This window comes from Heptranchias perlo, chromosome 12 (genome assembly GCF_035084215.1).
Source record: "Heptranchias perlo isolate sHepPer1 chromosome 12, sHepPer1.hap1, whole genome shotgun sequence".
Lineage (NCBI taxonomy): Eukaryota > Metazoa > Chordata > Chondrichthyes > Hexanchiformes > Hexanchidae > Heptranchias > Heptranchias perlo.
Genome location: NC_090336.1, coordinates 51,667,153 through 51,687,578, shown reverse-complemented (window position 1 = coordinate 51,687,578; position 20,426 = coordinate 51,667,153). Strand labels below are relative to the sequence as shown.

Genomic DNA, 20,426 nt, shown 5'->3' with positions numbered 1-20,426 from the left:
GGAGTGGTTGAGGCGACTCGCATAGATGCATTTAAGGGGACGCTAGATAAACACATGAAGGAAACCGGAATTGAAGGGTATGTTGATAGGGTTAGATGAAGGTTAGAAGGGGGCTCGAGTGGAGCATAAACACCGGCATGGACCTGTTGGGCTGAATGGCCTGCTTCTCTGCTGTACATTCTGTGTAATAGTGATTAGATTAGCTCAGACATTCTAATATATAATTACCAATGAAATATTGAAGCATACCATTATAATGTTTTCATTGTTTTAACTGGTTTTCCTCTTTCACTGAGTTTATTATCACCAGATTTTACTGAATTTAGGGAGAGTATATTGCTTATTCTGCAGGAGTCACATGTTGACATTTGAATCAACCAGGAATTGCATTTGAAATCTCAACTCTAGTTTGAAATGTGACTCATTTCTAACCGAATATCTTGTAACTGACACAAATTTCAAGGTGTGATCTTTGTGATTTACCATCTTACAAATGTATGCATTGTGCTTGTAAATGTGTAAAGCTGGTACAAAGTCAAAGATCAGAAATAATGAATAATAATCCTGATGTAATCAACTCCAATTCATTTTGTGGATTTCCAAACTGTTACTGTGATGATTATAACCTGCAATGATTTATAGTTAATGACTATGCAAATGCTATTTGCGTCTGTGTCACAGTTCGAACATATTTCCATCCACAGATGGTGGCAGATCCCAAGTCTTGTTACAGAAGGTATTCTAGTTTATGGAGCATTTGCAGACATATTTCTTTAAAAAAAATGTTTTGGTAGATGTATTCATAATTTGCATATAAAAACAGAAAATGCTGAAGCACTCAGCAGGTCAGGCAGCATCTGTGGAGAGAGAAACAGTTAAAGTTTCAGATCGATGCCCTTTCATCAGAACTGGATGAAGTTAGAGAAGTCCATAACTTGAATATATATAATGGTACACTACATACATAACAACATGAAAGATATGCAATATATACCTGTCCTACATTAGAAATTTTGGTACATTGTCGAATGGTTTAAGATGCACAGTACATGGTAAAATTGTTCATGTAAATTCACAATGTTGACAGTAGGGAAAATGAAACATTAAATTGGTTGAAGCATTTCACTTCTCAACTACCCATAGCACTCATGTTCTGAACCTGACATAATGACTTCTCCAATGTGGACATTGCAGTTTAAGGAGAAGCATGTGTGATGCCAGGTATCTTATATCTAATGTTCTGGTTGTACTATACCAAACTGTCAAGTATCTGGATTACTAAGGACATCTCTGTTGAGCCTGGAAATGTAGGGCAGGGATGAAGCTGTAATCGCTGACAACTAGTAAAGTTTCTAATAAGTAAAAAAATAGCGGCTTGGGATGTCAAATCTTATCATTTGTAAATTGAGGAATAACAGGGCACTTGAGCTTTTTCTTAACCTTCCAAAATTAACTTTTACAAAAGTAAAGTTTAAAATGCAGCTCCATTTGTACAGATGTCAATGGTAGTGTTCTCACCTCTGAGTCAGAAGGTTGTGTAAGGGATTTTGTTTCCGGGGCTTATTGTAGGTCAGTTATGTTTTCCTGAGCTGCCCTGCCCGCTGTGTGGTTTCGAATCGCTTTCCCCTTCCCCTGAGCTCAGGACTTATCGAGCGGTAATAAGGACAGATGAACAGACCAGTGGATTGGTGCAAGGAAAACCAATGTTTATTAATAAGAAAACTACAAGGTAAACAGTATTATACAGAAGATAAAAGGAATCGCTATGGATGCAATACAGTCTTACACTTAATGGGGTGGAAGAAACGGACACATCGAGGGAAGATTCTAAAATCACAATTTTAGCAATACCCCGTTAACTCCCACCCTTACACCTAGCTAGGTTGTCTTGTGACGGCCAGAAAAAACAATAATGCTCACCGATGAAACAGATGAAAAGGCCTGGCCCCTGTGTCCTGCTGCTGCCGTCGACACGTGGTTGCGATGTTTACTGGACGGCCTTCCTTCTTGGTTGCTAGCAGGCAAGCAGGACGCTGGACCGAGGCAAAGGGAAAAAAAGAGAGAGGTTCTGGGATGCTCCAGTTATACCCTCCCGGTAATGGGTTATTTTCGCGCCTCATCAGTTTGCTCCATTGTCCGATTTGGGCGTGAAAACGTAAGACAAAAGGGGTCCCGATCTTGGCCCATTTACATTAATGGCCGGTACCTGTACTGATCTGTTCTATAACTGCTTTCCATTGTTCCGAATGTTCCTTAATGGGTCACCTGAGTCCTGGGATTATTCCTGTTCGAATTTTGATGTGTCGGCCGGCAACGTTGATGGCTTGCCTCAGGGCGTGAATGCAACTGCATTGTTCAAAGAGCCCTGTCTGAAACACAGAGCCTGCCAAGCTGTTGGAGAATCCAATTTCAAATGCTGCAGGCCCTTGGCCATGTGTCTGACCGCAGCCATTTTGAAAGACCCTGGATTTTTTAAAACACGGTCACAACAGGGTTTCTTCAATAACTCCAATAAATCTTCGGGGGGCGGGAACATGTGAAATTTTGCGAATCCCTTCAGTTGTGGGTTCAAGTCCCACTCCAGAAACCTGATCCCGTAACTTAGCCTGATTCCTCAGTGTAATTTTTTTAACATTTTTTTTATTCGTTCACGGGATGTGGGCGTCGCTGGCAAGGCCGGCATTTATTGCCCTTCCCTAAGAGGGCAATTAAGAATCAACCACATTGCTGTGGGTCTGGAGTCACATATAGGCCAGACCGGGTCAGGACGGCAGGTTTCCTTCCCTAAAGGACATTAGTGAACCAGATGGGTTTTTACGACAATCCGGTAGTTTCATGGCTATCATTACTGATACTAGTATTTTAATTCCAGATTTTTTATTTAATTAATTGAATTTAAATTCACCAGCCGCCGTGGCGGGATTTGAACTCATGACTCTGGATTTTAGTCCAGGCCTCTGGATTACTAGCCCAGTAACATAACCACTACGCTACCGTAATATTAAGGCTGATTCCTCAGTCCAGTATTGCACTGTTCTGGTGCTTTGTTTCAGTTGAGACACATACACTGAGGTCCCATTTGTCCTCTCATGTGAACTTAAAAGATCCCATGGCACTATTTGAAGAGCAGGAATGTTCTCCCGATGTCCTGGCCAATAATTATCCCTCAAACAACATCACGAAAACAGGTTATCTAGTTATTTGTCTTGTTGCTTTTGTGGGAGCTTGCTGCATGCAAACTGGCTGCCATGTTTCCTACATTACAGCAGTGACTACACTTCAAAAGTACTTCATTGGCTATGAAGCACTTTGGGATGTCCTGAGATCGGGAAAGGGACTATATAAGTGCAAATTCTTTCTTCTTTATTGTAGTTGATGTACAACTCTGATGGAGTAGGACCATATTATCCAGGTGATGTACAACACTAGCAGAGCAAGACCAGCCTTCCAGGGGATGTACTTACCAATGTTAAACTTTGTATTTTTAAAAAATTGTTGCTGCTACATTGCACACTTGGTACGAGTGATGTTTTACAAACATTTGCACTGTATGAATGCCAATGATGCGATCTCACGGTGATACCTGTGGTTAAAAGATTAACTGTGTAAGCTTCTAGTACCTAGTGATGCAGGTTCTATAGTTGATATTTTACTTTTTCTGCTGAATTAATTTTTTACTGAGAACTTCAAATTAGATTTAATGATCGCCTTTTTTAATTTCCAAATTTTTACTTTAGGTATTTAAGCGAAAAGGTCAGAATTATCCCGAAATCTAATACTGTTGCCATACACCATAAAACATTGATATTGATGATATTTGTCTTATTCTATGGCAACCTTTTCTCAACTAATAATGAAGTCTAGTCATTGGTACACAACATTGAGTCACACACAATAGGTCCATGTCAATTAGCACTTACCACTCCACAGTAAATTCATCAGACCTGTTATTGCATAAATGCTTTTGAATATTTATTATTCATCCAATATATTTTTTGAATTAAGATTGGAAAGATCGTACTGTGATGGAATATTTGAAAGATATTACAAAAACTGTCTGTTTTAATAATGTTAGTAATACTAAGCAGGCTTTAGCAAGAACTGAAACAGTCAGCAATAAATTAACAAAGCTTATCTCCTGCCCTCTACCTTATCTTGCCAGCCAGTTATTTTATGTTGAACTAAAGTGTGGATCTGAATTTCGAACGACAAAACACAAATTCATGTCTGGAATTAATTGCTATGGGTTGTTAATCTGTCAAGCCCTACGCGCACATTTGGGAGTCTCTAAGAGCTGGCTTTTGCTTACCAGCACCTAAGCCACCTGACTTATTTAAGTAGAAAAAAGCGAAATACCGCAGATGCTGGAAATCTGAAATAAAAACAGAACATGTTGGAAACAGTCAGCAGGTCAGGCAGCATCTGTGGAGAGAGAAACAGAATTAACGTTTCAGGTTGATGACCATGCATCAGAACTGGAAGAAATTAGAGATTTAACAATTTATAAGCAAGTGCAGAGCCAGGGAGAAGGGGAGGGGGGAGGAAAGAACAAAAGGGAGGGTGGGGGCGTGGGAGTGATTAAATGACAAAAGGGATGATGGCGCTAGGCAAAAGGGGGTGGTAATGGGAAAATAAAGAAACAAAAGATGGGTCCAGAGGAGGTGTAAATGGTACAGCAGCACCCAGTATGAGAAAATGATCTGATGTTGTTGAACTCAAGGTTGAGGCTGTAAGGCTGTAAATTGCCAAATCGAAAGACGAGGTGCTGTTCCTTGAGTTTGCATTGAATTTCATTGGAACAGTGAATCATAGAATCATGGAAAGTTACGGCACAGAAGGAGGCCTTTCGGCCCATTGTGTCCCTGCCGGCCGAAAAAGAGCTATCCAGCTTAATCCCACTTTCCAGCACTTGGTCCATAGCCCTGTAGGTTACGGCACTTCAAGTGCACATCCAAGTATTTTTTAAATGAGTTGAGGGTTTCTGCCTCTACCACCCTTTCAGGCAGTGAGTTCCAGACCCCCACCACCCTCTGGGTGAAAAAATTCTCCTCAGTTCCCCTCTTATCCTTCTATCAATTACTTTAAATCTATGCCCCCGGTCACTGACCCCTCTACGAAGGGAAATAGGTCCTCCCTATCGACTCTATCTAGTCCCGTCATAATTTTATATACCTCAGTTATCTCCCCTCAGTCTCCTTTGTTCCAATGAAAACAACCCCAGCCTATCCAATCTTTTCTCATAGCTGAAATTCTCCAGCCCTGGTAACATCCTTGTAAATCTGCTCTGTACCCTCTCTAGTGCAATCACATCTTTCCTGTAATGTGGTGACCAGAACTGTACGCAGTACTCAAGCTGTGGCCTAACCAATGTTTTATACAGTTCTAGCATAACCTCTCTGCTCTTATATTCTATGCCTCGGCTAATAAAGGAAAGTATCCCCTATGCCTTCTTAACCACCTTAATTACATGTCCTGCTACCTTCAGGGACCTGTGGACTCCAAGGTCCCTTTGTTCCTGTAGACCTCTGAGTATCCTCCCATTTATTGTGTACTCCCTTGCCTTGTTTGCCCTCCCCAAAAGTATTATATCTCACTTCTCTGGATTGAATTCCATTTGCCACTTTTCTGCCCACCTGACTAGTCCATTGGTATCTTCCTGCAGTCTACGGCTTTCCTCCTCATTATCAGCCACAGAACCAATTTTTGTATTATCTGCAATTGATTTTTGTTGTCCCTTAGAATTAATTCCAATAATTTGCCCACCACCAAGGTTAGACTGACTGACCTATAATTACTCGGTCTATCTCTTTCTCCCTTTTTAAACGACGGTACAACATTAGCAGTCCTCCAATCCTCCAGCACCACGCCTGTAGCCAGGGAGGATTGGAAAATGATGGTCAGAGCCTCCGTTACTCCCTCCTTTGCTTCTCTTAGCAGCCTAGGATACATTTCATCTGGGCCTGGCGATTAATCTATTTTCAAAGATGCTAAACCCCTTAATACTTCCTCTCGCACTATGTTTATCCCGTCCAATATTTCACACTCCTCCTCCTTAACTACAATCTCTGCATCGTCCCCCTCTTTTGTGAAGACCGACGTAAAGTATTCATTAAGAATCATACCCAGATCTTCCGCCTCCACACATAGGTTACCTTTTTGGTCTCTAATCGGCCCTACTCTTTCCTTAGTTATCCTCTTGCTCTTTATGTATTTATAAAATATTTTTGGGTTTAGGAGTCCGAGGACAGAGAGGTCAGAGTGGGAGTGGGATGGAGAATTAAAGTGGCAAGCGACTGGAAGCTCAGGGTCACACATGCGGACTGATCCAATGTGTTCAGCAAAGTGATCACCCAATCTGCATTTGGTCTCCCCAGTGCAGAGGAGACCGCATCGTGAGCACCAAATACAGTGTACTAAGTTGAAAGAAGTACAAGTAAGTCGCTGTTTCACCTGGAACGAGTGTTTGGGGCCCTGGACGGTGGGAAGGGAGGAGGTGAAAGGGCAGGTGTTGCATCTCCTGCGCTCACACGGGAAGGTGCCGGGGGAAGGGGAGTGGGTGTTGGGGGTGACTGAAGAATGGACCAGATTGTCACGGAGGGAGCGGTTCCTTCGGAATACTGAAAGGGAAGGGAAGGGGAAGATGTGTTTGATGTTGGCATTGCGCTGGAATATGCCTTCCATATTGGGTACAAAGGGGACACTGTAGGTGAAATTGGTTTTGGACGGTAGCACAAAACATGAGATAGCGAATTGGCTGCCCGATTTACGCGCTGCCCGTTTTACACGCCGCCCGATTTTATTTTCCAGTGTCAATAAGAAAATTGGATGGCCTGCAAAACCGGCTGTTGATTCACTATTGCCCATTTCACGCTAAGATCCAAAAACAATTTCACCTGCAATTTGTGGATTTCTCAGTAGGTTTGGAGACTCTTAAGAATAGTTACATCGAAACTACAGCACAGAAACAGTGCATTCGGCCCAACTGGTCTATGCCGGCGTTTATGCTCCACACGAGCCTCTTCCCTCCCTATGTCATCTAACCCTATCAGCATATCCTTCTACTCTTTTCTCCCTCATGTGCTTATCTAGCATCCCCTTAAATGCATTATGTTATTTGCCTCAACTACTCCTTGTGGTACCATGTTCCACATTCTCACCACTCTTTGGGTAAAGAGATTTCTCCTGAGGTCGCTATTGGATTTATTCGTGACTATTTTATATTTATGAATCTCTAGTTTTGGACTCCCCCACAAGTGGAAACATTTTCTCTTCGTCTACCCTATCAAATCCTTTCATTATCTTAAAGACCTCTATCAGGTCACCCCTCAGCCTTCTCTTTTCTAGAGAAGAGATTCCCAGCCTGTTCAACCTTTCCTGATAAGCATATCCTTTCAGTTCTGCTATCATCCTTGTGAATTTTTTTGCACCCTCTCCAATGCCTCTATACCCTTTCTATAACGTGGAGGTCGGCATTGTGCGCAGTACTCCAAGTGTGGAGAGATGGGTTTCTGTGCATATCGGTTACACAGCTTACAAAAAACTGTGATTTATCTCCTTACATGCTGTGTACATGTTCTCAGTTTGTTTCATTATATAATTCCTTGCATAGTACATTATTGATCTAAATAATCTGCACAATTTATTCCATAAAATGTTTTGAATACAGTTCTCTATAAGGAAAAGGAGAACAATTTTTTTGGTGGGTGGGGGGAGGGGAGGATGAAGATTGTTTTTTCAACTGTGACTTTGTGGAAATTTCTTTCCTTGTCTAGAATGGGAATATTTGCTGCTCGGTCGATGTGGAGTGCCTCTACAATAACTGAAGCTCTTTCTGTGAACTGGTCTACATCCTGTGCAGACAGTGTAGGTAATTCGCTAAAACACACGGCAAGAAGGCCCTCACATTGTAGATCCAAAAGTTACCAAATGGAGCAAGATTTCCAAGAGCTTGTGTGTCGTTGGACTACCCTGCACTTTTGTGGCTGTCCAGTTCAAAATCTTTCACTTTCAACGCAATGTTGGGAGCTTCCATCACCATGCTGTTAGAAAACAACACTTCTATATTTTTTACAGCATTTTGGCAGCTGTAAGTGGAAAACTGGATTGTTTTATCTGACCTTACAGTTAAATATGTGTCCAGATTTGTTGTCCTGTTTTTATGTAAATCAATTATATGTAATATTGTGTATTAACCCTTTGAGTACTGAATGTCCTTTGCTGCTTTTAAAATTCATACATTTCCCTGTCAAACAACCCAACAAGTCGCCTTCCGTTCAACTCCAATGCTGAACATGATGAAGAAAAAAGTTACACAAGATAAGGAACTATAGAACATGTATTTTAATTGTATTTTTTTTTGAAGGTTGCAGTGTAACAATTTTACATTTTTAATTTTGGGTTGCAAAAATACAATGGCAGATGCTCGCTAGGTTTTGAGTTCTGCTGTCCTTTATACGTGGAATAATCTGCAGCTTCAGTACGAAATGAAAGATACACGCTGCCTTTTAGCGCAACGGGAAGGTAGAATGAGCCTAAAAATGGCACTGCAATCTCTTTTTCTAATGATTTTGTGATCAAGGCTAATCGTAACAAACGTTTAAAGAGGCAGTGAGTGTCCTTTTGTATTCCGCTGACCCACTGAATCACAATTAAACAACTGACCATAAGCTTGTGCATAAGTTGTTAGATTTTTCAAAGATAATGTTGTTTGTTGAAATTATACTTGCTGTACTTTTTCTGTTAATGTATTCCTAGTTCTAATTTTGGATATTCGCAAGATCTAACTGATATGTCACAGATGCATGCAAGAATATAACTGCTTGATTTAGTTAATATATTTGTCAGTCCAATTGAAAAATAGCAAAAATCCTAAAGACAATGTCTATGTAATATGCGCCCGGAATTTCCACGGGGCTTCTCCAATGGGAGATGGGCAGAAACCCTGGAAAAATGGCATAAACAGCTAAAACAGCCATGTATGCTGTTTTTTCAGGTTTTCCGCCGAAGTTACAGCGGGAGATTGGGAGAACCTCGTGGAAATTCAGGGCCATCGTATCCTTTCATTGCCTCAGTCTGCATCTGAATCCGATCCAGAAGTTACCTATTTGCTAGGCATTAAGGAATAAATAATTTCAGTTCAGGGAGTCTTAAACCAATTTCCAACAATTATGAAACAACAAGAACAAAAAAAAATACTAAGAATACAAATTATCTTATGAGTCACAACCAGTATAATTTAAAATAGAAGAACTAAATCCTTTAAAACGATTTGAAAATGTACAGGTGTTAGCCTGTGGTAGTGCTCTTGGAGTCAGAAGGTCGTGTGTTCAAGCCCACTCCTGAGACTCGAGCACATAATCCGGGCTGACACTTCAGTACAGTACAGAGGGAGTGCTACACTGTTGGAGGTGCCGTCTTTTGGATGAGATGTTAAACCAAGGCCCTATCTGCTCTCTCAGATGGACGTAAATGATCCCATGGCACTATTCGAAGAAGAGCAGGGGAGTTCTCCCAGTGACCTGGCCAATACTTATCCCTCAAGCAACTCCTTAAACAGATGATTTGGTCATTGCTGTTTGTAGGAACCTTGCTGTGAGAAAATTGGCTGCCACCTTTCCCTACATTGCAACAGTGACTACACTTCAAAAGTACCTCATTGGCTGTTGAGTGTTTTGGGATGTCCTGAGGTCATGAATGCTGCTATATAAATGCAAATTCTTTCTGCTTCGCTTTTGTAATAAAATAAACCAATAATGAAAGAACCTCACGTAGTTTTCAGTGAAACAGATATAAATATAAGTCACTCTCCAAATACTTTAGTTCTACCATTGCTGCTGTGTTGATACAAAGTGGTTTCAGATGCAAAACCAGCAGTTTAACTTGGGAGTCAGGTCGACCATTTGCCTCCCCACTCACATTAAAGAAAGAGATGTGAGATCACTTCCAGAAGATAGTCTTGCACCTTATGGTCTTTGCACCGGCTGCGACTTAGTGAGAAGCCAAGGGTATTTTAATATTCTCAGGCAACCTGTTGGCTCCTGGGATTTTTAAAAAACTTAATAGTGAGCTAATGACCCTCATCAGCTCGATCTTATCATTAAAATTTAACTGGCATTCAGTAGCTGTGAGAGCTGAGTGCAATGGAAGGGGTGACAGTGGAACTCAGGTCTGCCAACTGCCCATCACCGCCTGGATATTACTGAACATATATACACATTTTTCAAACTAGTTGTATCTACGCTCTGCTTTAAAACTTATTCATCAGAAATATATCACCATGTTACAAATTATGGGGTGGAGCAATGTTCTCTTTTTATTCCTTTTGCTGGCATTACAGTTCTTGTGAGCCTTTGTTCCTTTGTTTTAATTCTTTTATTGGCCTCCCCCTAGCATCGTTACTGGCACCGATGAGTTTGCCAATGGGAATTCTCCTATCTGAGGAGCAGAAGAACCACCAAAGGGAAACTGCACAAAACATGCTTTGTGTGCACCTGTCAAGTCTCCACGTCTGCAGATGATTAGTGCAAGCGGTGGTTCCAACATTCAAAGTAGATCAGGACAAAAGATCCGATGGAACAGATACAGATGAAGGCCTGACCAAGCATGGTTCCTTATATGGCTCTTCAGAAGCACCTCACTCTCAGCACGTCACACTTTACATGCTACTGCATAAAAGACGACGTGTCAGAGCGATTATCAGCCAGCACAGACTGGCCGCACCTGACAAGACGCCATCAAGCATATTTCTCGGCATTGTCGCACCTAGCGGGCAAAGACTGCTGGCCTGGACCCTGTGAAGACAGTTCTCCACAGAGAAGCCAGAAGCAGAGCTGTGCCAACAGCTAAAAGGACATCTGCTGCTAACATGCGCCATAGAGCTGGCACAGTGCAGGTCAGCTGTGTAGCCTCAAGTCTGCTTCCACTCCTGCCAGGCATGCTGTAACAATGGCATATGTTCATTGGCTGTAAAGCGCTTTGGGACATCCTGAGGTAGCGAAAGGCGCTTTACAAATACAAGTCTTCCTTCCTTCCTTCTTTCCTTCCTCGATTCCTTCCTTCCACACAGAAAGCAACTCTCCTTGCAACCATCTCTTGCAGCACCACCTCCATATCAGCAGCCATTAAACAAGAGGTCGAGAGTTGGGCTACATTATTATGTGACTGCAGACTCATGCCTGCATCTTGGGTTTCCTTAAACATCATTTTTACCCGGCACTTCTTAATCTTAGGAATTTAGTAATTGCTGGATGAAAAAAGACCAAGGTCCATCTAGTTTGGCTTCCACCATCCTGGTAGTCGCACGATACAATGAAACCTTATGCCCCTTCAGCCTTGGCAAAGGCTGCTAATGGGTTCAGATGCTTTTTGGACGTTAAGAGTTTTCAGAGTTTTTGGCACCATATTATGGCACTTCCCCATCCCTTGTCCCCCCCCCCCCCCCCACCATTCCTTTAAATTTCACTTACATTAAATTTTCCATTCCCGCCACCGGTGTGCTTCTTACTCCTGCCGAAACTTGCACCTGGATCTGTGAAGAATTATGCAAATAAGCTGCCCGTGAATTTTGAGCACTGCTGGCATGTTAACATTCTTCACACGCTGAGCACCCGTTCTTAACCATTTGGAACTGACTTACACCAGCAGATGTGAATTGTCTCTGTGTGTCCTGACAGCACGTTGGCCCGGAATTTCCTCGGAGGTGCCACTATTCCACCGGCGTAACATCGCCGGAAGTGCAGCAGAAACCCGGTTTGTGCAGGTAAACGGAGTTTCCGCCACACTTCTGGTGATGTCACTGCAGCAGCACCTCCGAGAAAATTCCGGGCCATTCCGGGACATCATCTTGAAGTTAACGGGATTCAAAATGGCTGCTTGATAGTTCAGCAAATGGAACGTGCGTTTTACTATTTCATGTGGATAGTCTGGCAATACATATGTCCATTAACACCTTTCTCCACATGCTAATGTTAGTGCTCCCAGCTTTAAAAAATATATCATTACACCACAATAAATGCGCCACATTTTTTATGCTGTGATCTACTCTTTCTTGGCCTGAAATAGATGAGGGGGCGAGGTAATCGGAACTATCTGAACTCCAGCACATTCACTCGCCAGCAACGGATTTGAATTGACTTGCTTTACATTTTCTTTAATGGGACAGGTTTTTTTTTATTTCCAAATGTTATGATTTAATAACGACACAGTTCATTAGGAGGCCAGCGTACGAACATTGAAGAATTTCCCCTGGCACTCTGTTAATGCTTTAGCCTGCAGCCTTGGCATATCTCCAGTGTGTGCTGTGTTGTTTTATACAGACTTAGTATCATCGTCTGGTTCAGCAAAGAAGGAGGCCATTTGACCCATCGTGCCTGTGCCGGCTCTTTTGAAAGAGCTATCCGATTAGTCCCACTCCCCTGCTCTTTCCCCATACATAGCCCAGTACATTTTTTCCCTTCAAATATTTATCCAATCCCCTTCGAGAGTTACTATTGAATCTGTTTCCACCACCCTTTCAGCAGTGCATTCCAGATTATTGCTGCATAAAAAGATGTTTCCTCTTCTCCCCTCTGGTTCTTTTGCCAATGACCTTAAATCTGTGTCCTCTGGTTACCGACCCTCCTGTCAGTGGAAACAGTTTCATCTTATTTACTCTATTAAAACCGTTCATGATTTTGAACACTTCTATCAAACCTCCTCTTAACTTGCTCTAAGGAGAACAACCCCAGCTTCTCCAGTCTCTCTACTTACTAGGATAATTAATACAAAATGAAAAAAACAAAGAGCTGCAACAGAGCTCTGTACAATATATCTTTAATACAACTCGGGTCAACGACCTGCACTTAAAATTTAAATTAAATGAAATGCTGCAGAAAATTGCAATGGGCTGATTATTTTAATAATGAGAGAAGCAATGGGCCCTGATTGTTATCATGTAATAGCTCACTGCTATTTTATCGCTGGGGCCGCAATTCAAATCTATGTCTGACTCATGGGATGAAAGTTCCCTCACTCTGCTGCCTATAAAGGTCTTAACTGAAATGAACTTTGGTAGCTTTCTAACAGTTCCTAGTGCACTTAGGTCCGCATCACAGAATTGTCAGCAATTCAGCACAGACTGATGATCTCACTCAGACAGCGCCTTTCGGAAAGATGCTAACATCTGCTGCTCTTTGTTATAATGCCATTTCAGTCAAGACCACTGATTGTACACAGCTATGTCCATGACAATGAAAGGACGATGTGTTTTTGAAGCTTGGTAAAGTGAAAGCTTTATGGCAACTCTTGAAATCCATAATACAGCTTCAAAGAAAATTAGCGATGACTAAATGAAAGTTATAGCTCAACTAGAAATGGATCATGTTCAGTGTTAAAGTGGAGGCCTCTGGTTTATTGACTATTGTCTAAAACGTGAAGCTTTTTTTTAGATTTACTGCCATATTTTTATTTCACTTTTATTAACGACGATTGCATGAAATTCTTTACAAAATGTTTTTGTTTTAATTTGTTTTTTGGATGGGGACAACACATATATTGCCAATGCCTAGATGATCTTCTCTTGAACTGCTGCAGTTTTTGTGCTATTGGGGCAGAAATTGCTCGGAGTGGCCAATTTCCAACAGTGCTCGCCGCTCCATAGACTTATACTAACCCCTTAACTTACCACGGACTTTACTTTGGGCACTTCCTCGAGTAGGAAGTGGAGAAGAGCCCAGCGTCAGTTCAAGCAAAGCTAGGACCCTGGGAGAAGTGAGAGGATCGATCTATCCCCTCGTACAATAAGATCACAGCATTTTTGACTAGCTGCGAAACTCTGTTGGCTTCCAATGTGCAAACCAGGAAGTGAAAGGTACAACATTAAAATCATTGTAAAAACAGTTATAGACAGCAAAAAATAATTAAAAGGGTAAAAAATAATTGAATTAAATAAAAGAGACAGAAGGGAAAAGTAAAGAAAATTTTTAAAAATTTCTAAAGTTTTTTTTCAACGACCTGTTAAAAAAATGGTATAACGAGACTCCACGTTTTTAAAAGTTAATTTTTAGTTGTTTGGCAGTCATTAAAACTTAGTTTCGACCTGGTATTTTTAAGCGTACTTGTTTTGTGGCAAAATTAGTTACTTTCCAGCTGGGCAGATGAGCAAGTTGGCGCTTTTTTAATGATTTCACTGATTGCAGCGGGCAATATACCTTTAATTCCAAGCTGTCATATCGCCGGCGAACCAGTAGGAGCAAGTTCCGGATTTCTGCGTTTCATTGCGCATGTGCGAACGCCATTTAGCCCCCCATTCTTTTCCAAGCAATTTCTGCCCCATTGTGTTCCCACAATAGCGTCAGGCAGGGGATTCTAGTATTTTGACCCAGCAATTATGAAGGAATAAAAGGAATAGTAATATAAATGCTAGGTTTCTTTGCTTTTGCTTAAATTTGTTTCCATCTGTAAAAGAGCAGGCTTTGGGCCTGAGAAGTTACTTGCATAGCTGAGAAAAGTTGAGAAGTTTTTAACTGCATTGATCACAAGTAGCGATGAGGTAATTTGATATTCAGAGCAAGAAACTTGTGCTCATGTCTTGTGGTAAATTTCCAATTTTCACGAGTCTTTTTAGTTTCAACTTGTACTCAATAACTGGCTTAACAAGCCTGAGTGTCTCGCACCACAATAACTAGAGAATAACACACAAATGCAGCAACAGTGAGACAGCAACTGCGAAAGTGAAGCTCAAGGGAGTTTGTAAATCTCAGCTGAACCCTCAAATGTGTTACATCCAGAAGATACATTGCAGCGTGTGTTCTTTGTAATAAATACAGTTGTGGTTCACGGGGTTATCTTTTAACTGCTTTTGATTATTTTTGTGCAAGCAGTGAGTGCTGAGTGGGAACCTCAGTTGATTTGAACTAAAGTGATATTGCACCACATGACTTGAAACACAGTGTCAGAATCTTATTGATCTATATGTTGCATGCCTATTTGTGTATTAAAGCGGTGGTTATTTTCATAACATCCTGTTAATACTTTTCGACCAAATAGATTATTAATTCACTCTTTTGAAGCAGTCTGTTATTTTACATCAATCAGCCGTGTAGGAATTCTGACCTTGGGGTCCCATTTTGCTGGTATCTTGTGTTTAAGATCCCTTCGATCACTTGTACAAGATCCATAGAAGATGCAGAGCGACAGACACTTTTCATATTCCAAGAGTGAGGAAAATCTTATATAATGAGAGAATTCACAAAAGTGCTAATGGTGGAATGTAAGCAGAAAGTGCTAAAGGATATTTGTTGCCTTTGACTATTCGTCTAATCCCAAAATAGGCTAACTAACATTCTCCCAAAAAAGCTTATTTTTGCTTGATGAGGTTGTTAATGGTGAACTCATAGATTCACGCAGCACAGAAGGAGGCCATTTGGCCCACCGTGCCTGTGCCAGCTCTTTGAACAAGCAATCCAATTAGTCCCACTCCCCCGCTCTTTCCCCATAGCCCTGCTCGTGCAACATTCTGCAGCTGCACAGTCAAATTGAAAAGTGAGTATTTTATTCGAGGTCGGACCAGATGTTAGTGAGGCTCACAAATTTTCAATATCTGCATGGAAGTAAAGCAAATGGTACAAAGCAGTATTTAGTCAGAGAGCCTGAAAGGGCTGTGTGTAGTCTTGGCTAGGTTAATTATAGTGGAAGAGAGAGCAAGTGGGAGTGCAAAAGATGTAGGAGATGCACTATTCACTGTGGGTACTACCCCAAGCAATGGGTGCACAGTAGTAGTCAGCGACATGCTCAGATTCACTTACGAGGCTATGTCTCAAGTATGCAATTTAGTCCATGAAGACTACCATCCACAAAGTACTATCAGTGGAGTACATATCACCTTTCCCTTTTGTGTATTGTGAACTCCTCCATGCTGGTTGTACTACTAGGTGCTTCCCCTAGTTGAAGGTGTAGTGGGTGGCTGCATAGCCAACTATATATCCAGCTGCAGGGGACATAGAAGGTTTACTGTCTCAGGTTTTCTTTGCTAGAGTAGCTGTGGACTACATTTAGAGGCAGTGCCACTGTCACTTGTGCAAGGATATGTAATGCCACAGAGCTACTACTGACATAAGTGCCAACCATCTACACCCCAGTGCTCCTCTAAAAATGCCATGCTGGAAGATGTTTGCTCAGTAAGCCCACTGTTCAATCTGAATATAGAACAGTGGACATCAATGAGGTGGAATCCCTCCCTGCGTTTAACTGTTCTTCAAGCGAGTTGACTCTAATTTGAACTTTGGACTTCAAAGCCCCAGTAATAACTAAGAGCATTCATGGAGGATGCTCTTACAGTACCAATGGCCTGCGTATCTGAGGGCTCCCTTACAGATGTCACTGTTGTTACTATATGCTCAATGGTCGACTGCAGTGCAAGTGACCGCTGTTCTGCAACATCATTCTTGTGAGGAAGATGGCAATGCATATTCGGGTGTAGGACTCCACCGCAATCCCCAGACCGCTTTCACTGTTGCGCTAGTAGATAATTGCCTCACTCCAGATGGATTTGCTGCTGTACCAGCTCCGATTCAAAGTCGAGTCACTAAGATCTATATCTCCAAATAACTCAGTAGGAGCATTCTGCACCTTGGATCTTGACCCTGCACCCAATTCTCACTTATCACCCAATATCATTCCGGCCCCTACCATAGCTTAGTGCATCACCCTGTGATGCCTCCTGAACATCACAATATATCTCCGCTGGTGATGGTTGGTTCTCTGGTGATTGTACTGTTTGGATTCAGCTCGAGGCAACCATTTGCCTCCTTATTTTGTAAAGGGTCGAAATAGTACATTACAATTAAATAAGCACATTTATATGGGTACAGCATTGTCCTTACTTGCTCTGTTATGTACTTGGGCAAAATCATTTTGTGTGGACAGATTGATGAAACATTTCATCCAAATCTTAGAATATCTGAATCAATCTTCACAGACCGCCATGCATTCCAAACTATTCCTCCTGTGTCCTCCTTTTATGTAGAAGTTTTGCTTTTCAACATGAGATCATTGTAAGCAGACATAATGATTTGGCCAATAAAAATTGCTTCCTGCAGAACATTTTTTTCCCCTCTCATACCATGTATCATGCAATTTGCATAACCCTGTCTATTTCACGTTAAGTACCTTTCTTTCTACAACAACAACTTGCATTTATATAGCACCTTTAACGTAGTAAAATGTCCCAAGGCGCTTCACAGAACCGATTATCAAACAAAATTTGATACCGAGCCACATGAGGAGATATTAGGACAGGTGACCAAAAGCTTGGTCAAAGAGGTAGGTTTTAAGGAGCATCTTAAAAGAAGAGTAGAGAGGCGGAAAGGTTTAGGGGAGGGAATTCCGGAGCCTAGGGATGAGGCAGCTGAATACATTCAGAATACAGTTTCTTTGTATTTTTTTACAACCACCACTTTACATCGTGTGCATACACGTTCTGTGCTGTTTCTTTTCAGTAATCCCCACGTCTAACTCAGTCTTGCCCAGATCTGTCACAGAATTCACCTTCATTGCCATATGCTCCCACATTTGCTGCCTCTTCTGCATATTACGGCGTCACCGTCCCTCATCAGAAATGTGGTAGTGATGCTTCGTAACAGAGTTCACCAAGACCTGCAGGATCTATTTGGTAAAATGTGATTTTTCTCATGCTGATCTTTAGCTACTTTTCCAATACGATTGCTCACTTCACAGCTGATCTGTCTGACTTCAATCGTAGCTTGTTAGGTCCTGAGAAATGATAAAGGATTGTTATTGCAGGTGTGTCATGGTTTTTTTGGCAAGTATAAATCAATTGTGTTTTCAGGAAGTGCGTGTTTCAAAAAAAAACCCAACCATTGTGATTTCATTATCAGTTAATTTATCTCGTCAATTCACTCCATTTTCTTAACCAAGGAAATTCAGCTCCAAAATTAGTTGTTCTTCATGACGGGGGGGGGGGGGGGGAATGGTAATTCAGCAGTTCCTGCTGTGTCTTTTTATGGCAAAAGTAAAATTGAAAACAGTTGAGTTGTTTTATTGCACAATGTGACTTCAATTAAAATGACATTGTAAAAAAAATATTATTTTTGCTGCATTGTAAATTATGGAATGTAGAGGAAAAATCACATTACATGCGAGGAAAAGAAAGGATCCAATTTAACTTGCTCCATGGTGGCATAAACAACTTAACGGCTACTTTTATGAACAATAAAACAGAAATATCTATTTGTTATGTTAATTTGTGACTATAATCTAAATAATGTAATTATTGAGGATTGTTCTAAAATATAACTGCATATTGCAGCTCAGGTTCCAGCGCATGGTTTATTTTACTTTGGAAACCAGTAGTAATGACTTGTGGAATTATTAGAAATTGTAACACTCTGCTGGATCCCCTTTACACTGCTCAATGAATGAACAGCTGGTAAAGTAAGGTTTTGTGCTACGTATTATGAAGTGGAATGACTGGCATTAAAGAATATTGGGTCATTGACAATAATTGTTCTGAGCAAGCTGAAATTATTTTGTATTCATTTTTATTTTTGTGCAAACGTTCTACAGTAATCCTCCGACATTTAATTTACTATAAATAACATTCTTTCACACACCTGTAATGTTGAGGCCAAATCCATACCCAAGTATCTGCTTATATTTCAAAACTTTAGACAAGATTTATATATACATGTAAAATCTTTCAAGGATATTATTTAACATAATTTTGATGTTTTTGTGTTATTGGTTTTAAACTTTATGATAGAAAAGAGCAGGTATGTTATGAATAGCAGGAGTGTTGACTCCTCACATGGAGATTAGCTTGCTGTTGTGTTTATACGTCATTCGTGATCAAACATTTGTTTTATGTTTGGAACGTTGGTACGGTTTAATTTTCCTTTCGGTGTAAATTTAAATGTCACATGCAATATGTTTTCCTGATGGCTCTTCAGGTTTTGGTTGAAGCACTGTGTTTTGTTTTTATTTCCAGCAAGTTGGCATTGTACACTTTATATGGCAAAGCTGTCCATCATGTGATTCTCGGAATGTTCCATTTTTCACGAATGTAAATTGTATTTCATATCAGAAGTGTTGCATCCTAACGAGAAGAATATTGAGAATTAATTTGGAAATGTCTTAAACTGTCTCGCGTTATCATCAACTTAACCCCTCGTGTAGGGCAGTTTCAAGTAAGTTATGAATAGAAGTTTAGAAGATCCCAGCATGACAATATAAGTGACTTAATTCAGCTGTTCAGCACTGCCTAGGTTTTAATTTGTTATTTGCGTAATTCATTAAAGCATTAGCTGTGATCTCGCAATCTTAATTTAAGTTTTAAGTCTGAATCATTTGATGTACATAAAAGGTTAAGTGGTGTTGGTAGAATTGTGCTGTAATGAAGAGCTTCTATCTGTACATCGAGGGAACGTTCCCATTTCAAAATATTTAAAGGTTATTTACTTTGATACCTGCCTTTGATGGGATATTAAAAAATGGTGCATTTTAATCTGCTTTGTTGCATATCTAACAATAAATGTGGATTTTTGTATCGCGGCAATTGTATTTTTGTAAATATACATAGACTGGCCACACTGCCACTGCACTACCATTCTGCCTATGAACAGCTGTTGAGCTTTATATTAAGTAAGAAACTCCAGCTTGTAAATCTCTTCTTCTCACCGCAGAGCAGGTTACCCAAATAAACCTCCAGAACTGAGATGGAAAAACTAAAGACAATAAGTAAAGAAAAATATTCAAAGAAGGGAGAAAAAAAAACTTATAATTCATTTCTGAATGTGTTCACACCCTGGCCTCAAACCCCTGTTAACACTGTGCTTTGATGGAGAATTTCCAACTCAAATTTCAAAATGCCTCTCCTTCCCCCTGATACTGACAGACCCTCCGCACATTGCAAGCACCCACTGCTGTGAAGAAAATAGAGGTTGTGGCTAAAGCTTGAAGTTACTGAAGTCATTGTTGAGATCAGAGGGCTCCAGGGTGTCCATCAAGAAGAGGAGATACTGTTCTTGAAGCTTGCATTGTGCTGTAATGGAACAGAGTAGGAGACATAGGAACAGGGGTAGGCCATTCAGCCTCTCAAGCCTGTTCCGCCATTCAATTAAATCATGGCTGATCTGTATCTTCACTCCATCTACCTGCCTTGGTTCCATAACCCTTAATACCCTTGCCTAACAAAAATCTCAGTTTTGAAATTTTCAATTGACCCCCAGCCAAACAGCTTTTTGGTGGGGGGGTGGGGGGAGAAAGAGAGGAGAATTCCAGATATCCACTACTCTTTGTGTGAAGAAGTGCTTTCTGACATCATCCCTGAATGGCCTAGCTCCAATTTTAAGGTTATGCCCCCTTGTTCTGGACTCCCCCACCAGAGGAAATAATCTCTCTCTATCTACCCTTTGATCAACTTAAATATCTCC

At 40.9% G+C, this 20,426-nt stretch overlaps 1 protein-coding gene across 5 annotated transcripts in view; it reads left to right on the top strand.

Moving 5' to 3' along the window:
* LOC137328029 (protein kinase C-binding protein NELL1-like) overlaps positions 1 to 19,545 on the top strand; it is a 617,180-nt gene extending 597,635 nt beyond the window's left edge. For all 5 annotated transcript variants that reach the window (XM_067994100.1, XM_067994101.1, XM_067994103.1 and 2 more), the window contains one exon: positions 7,773 to 19,545. In XM_067994100.1, coding sequence (XP_067850201.1) covers positions 7,773 to 7,823 — 51 coding nt within the window. In that variant the 3' untranslated portion in view covers positions 7,824 to 19,545. The remainder of the gene's footprint in view (positions 1 to 7,772) is intronic.
* Positions 19,546 to 20,426: the final 881 nt, after the last annotated feature.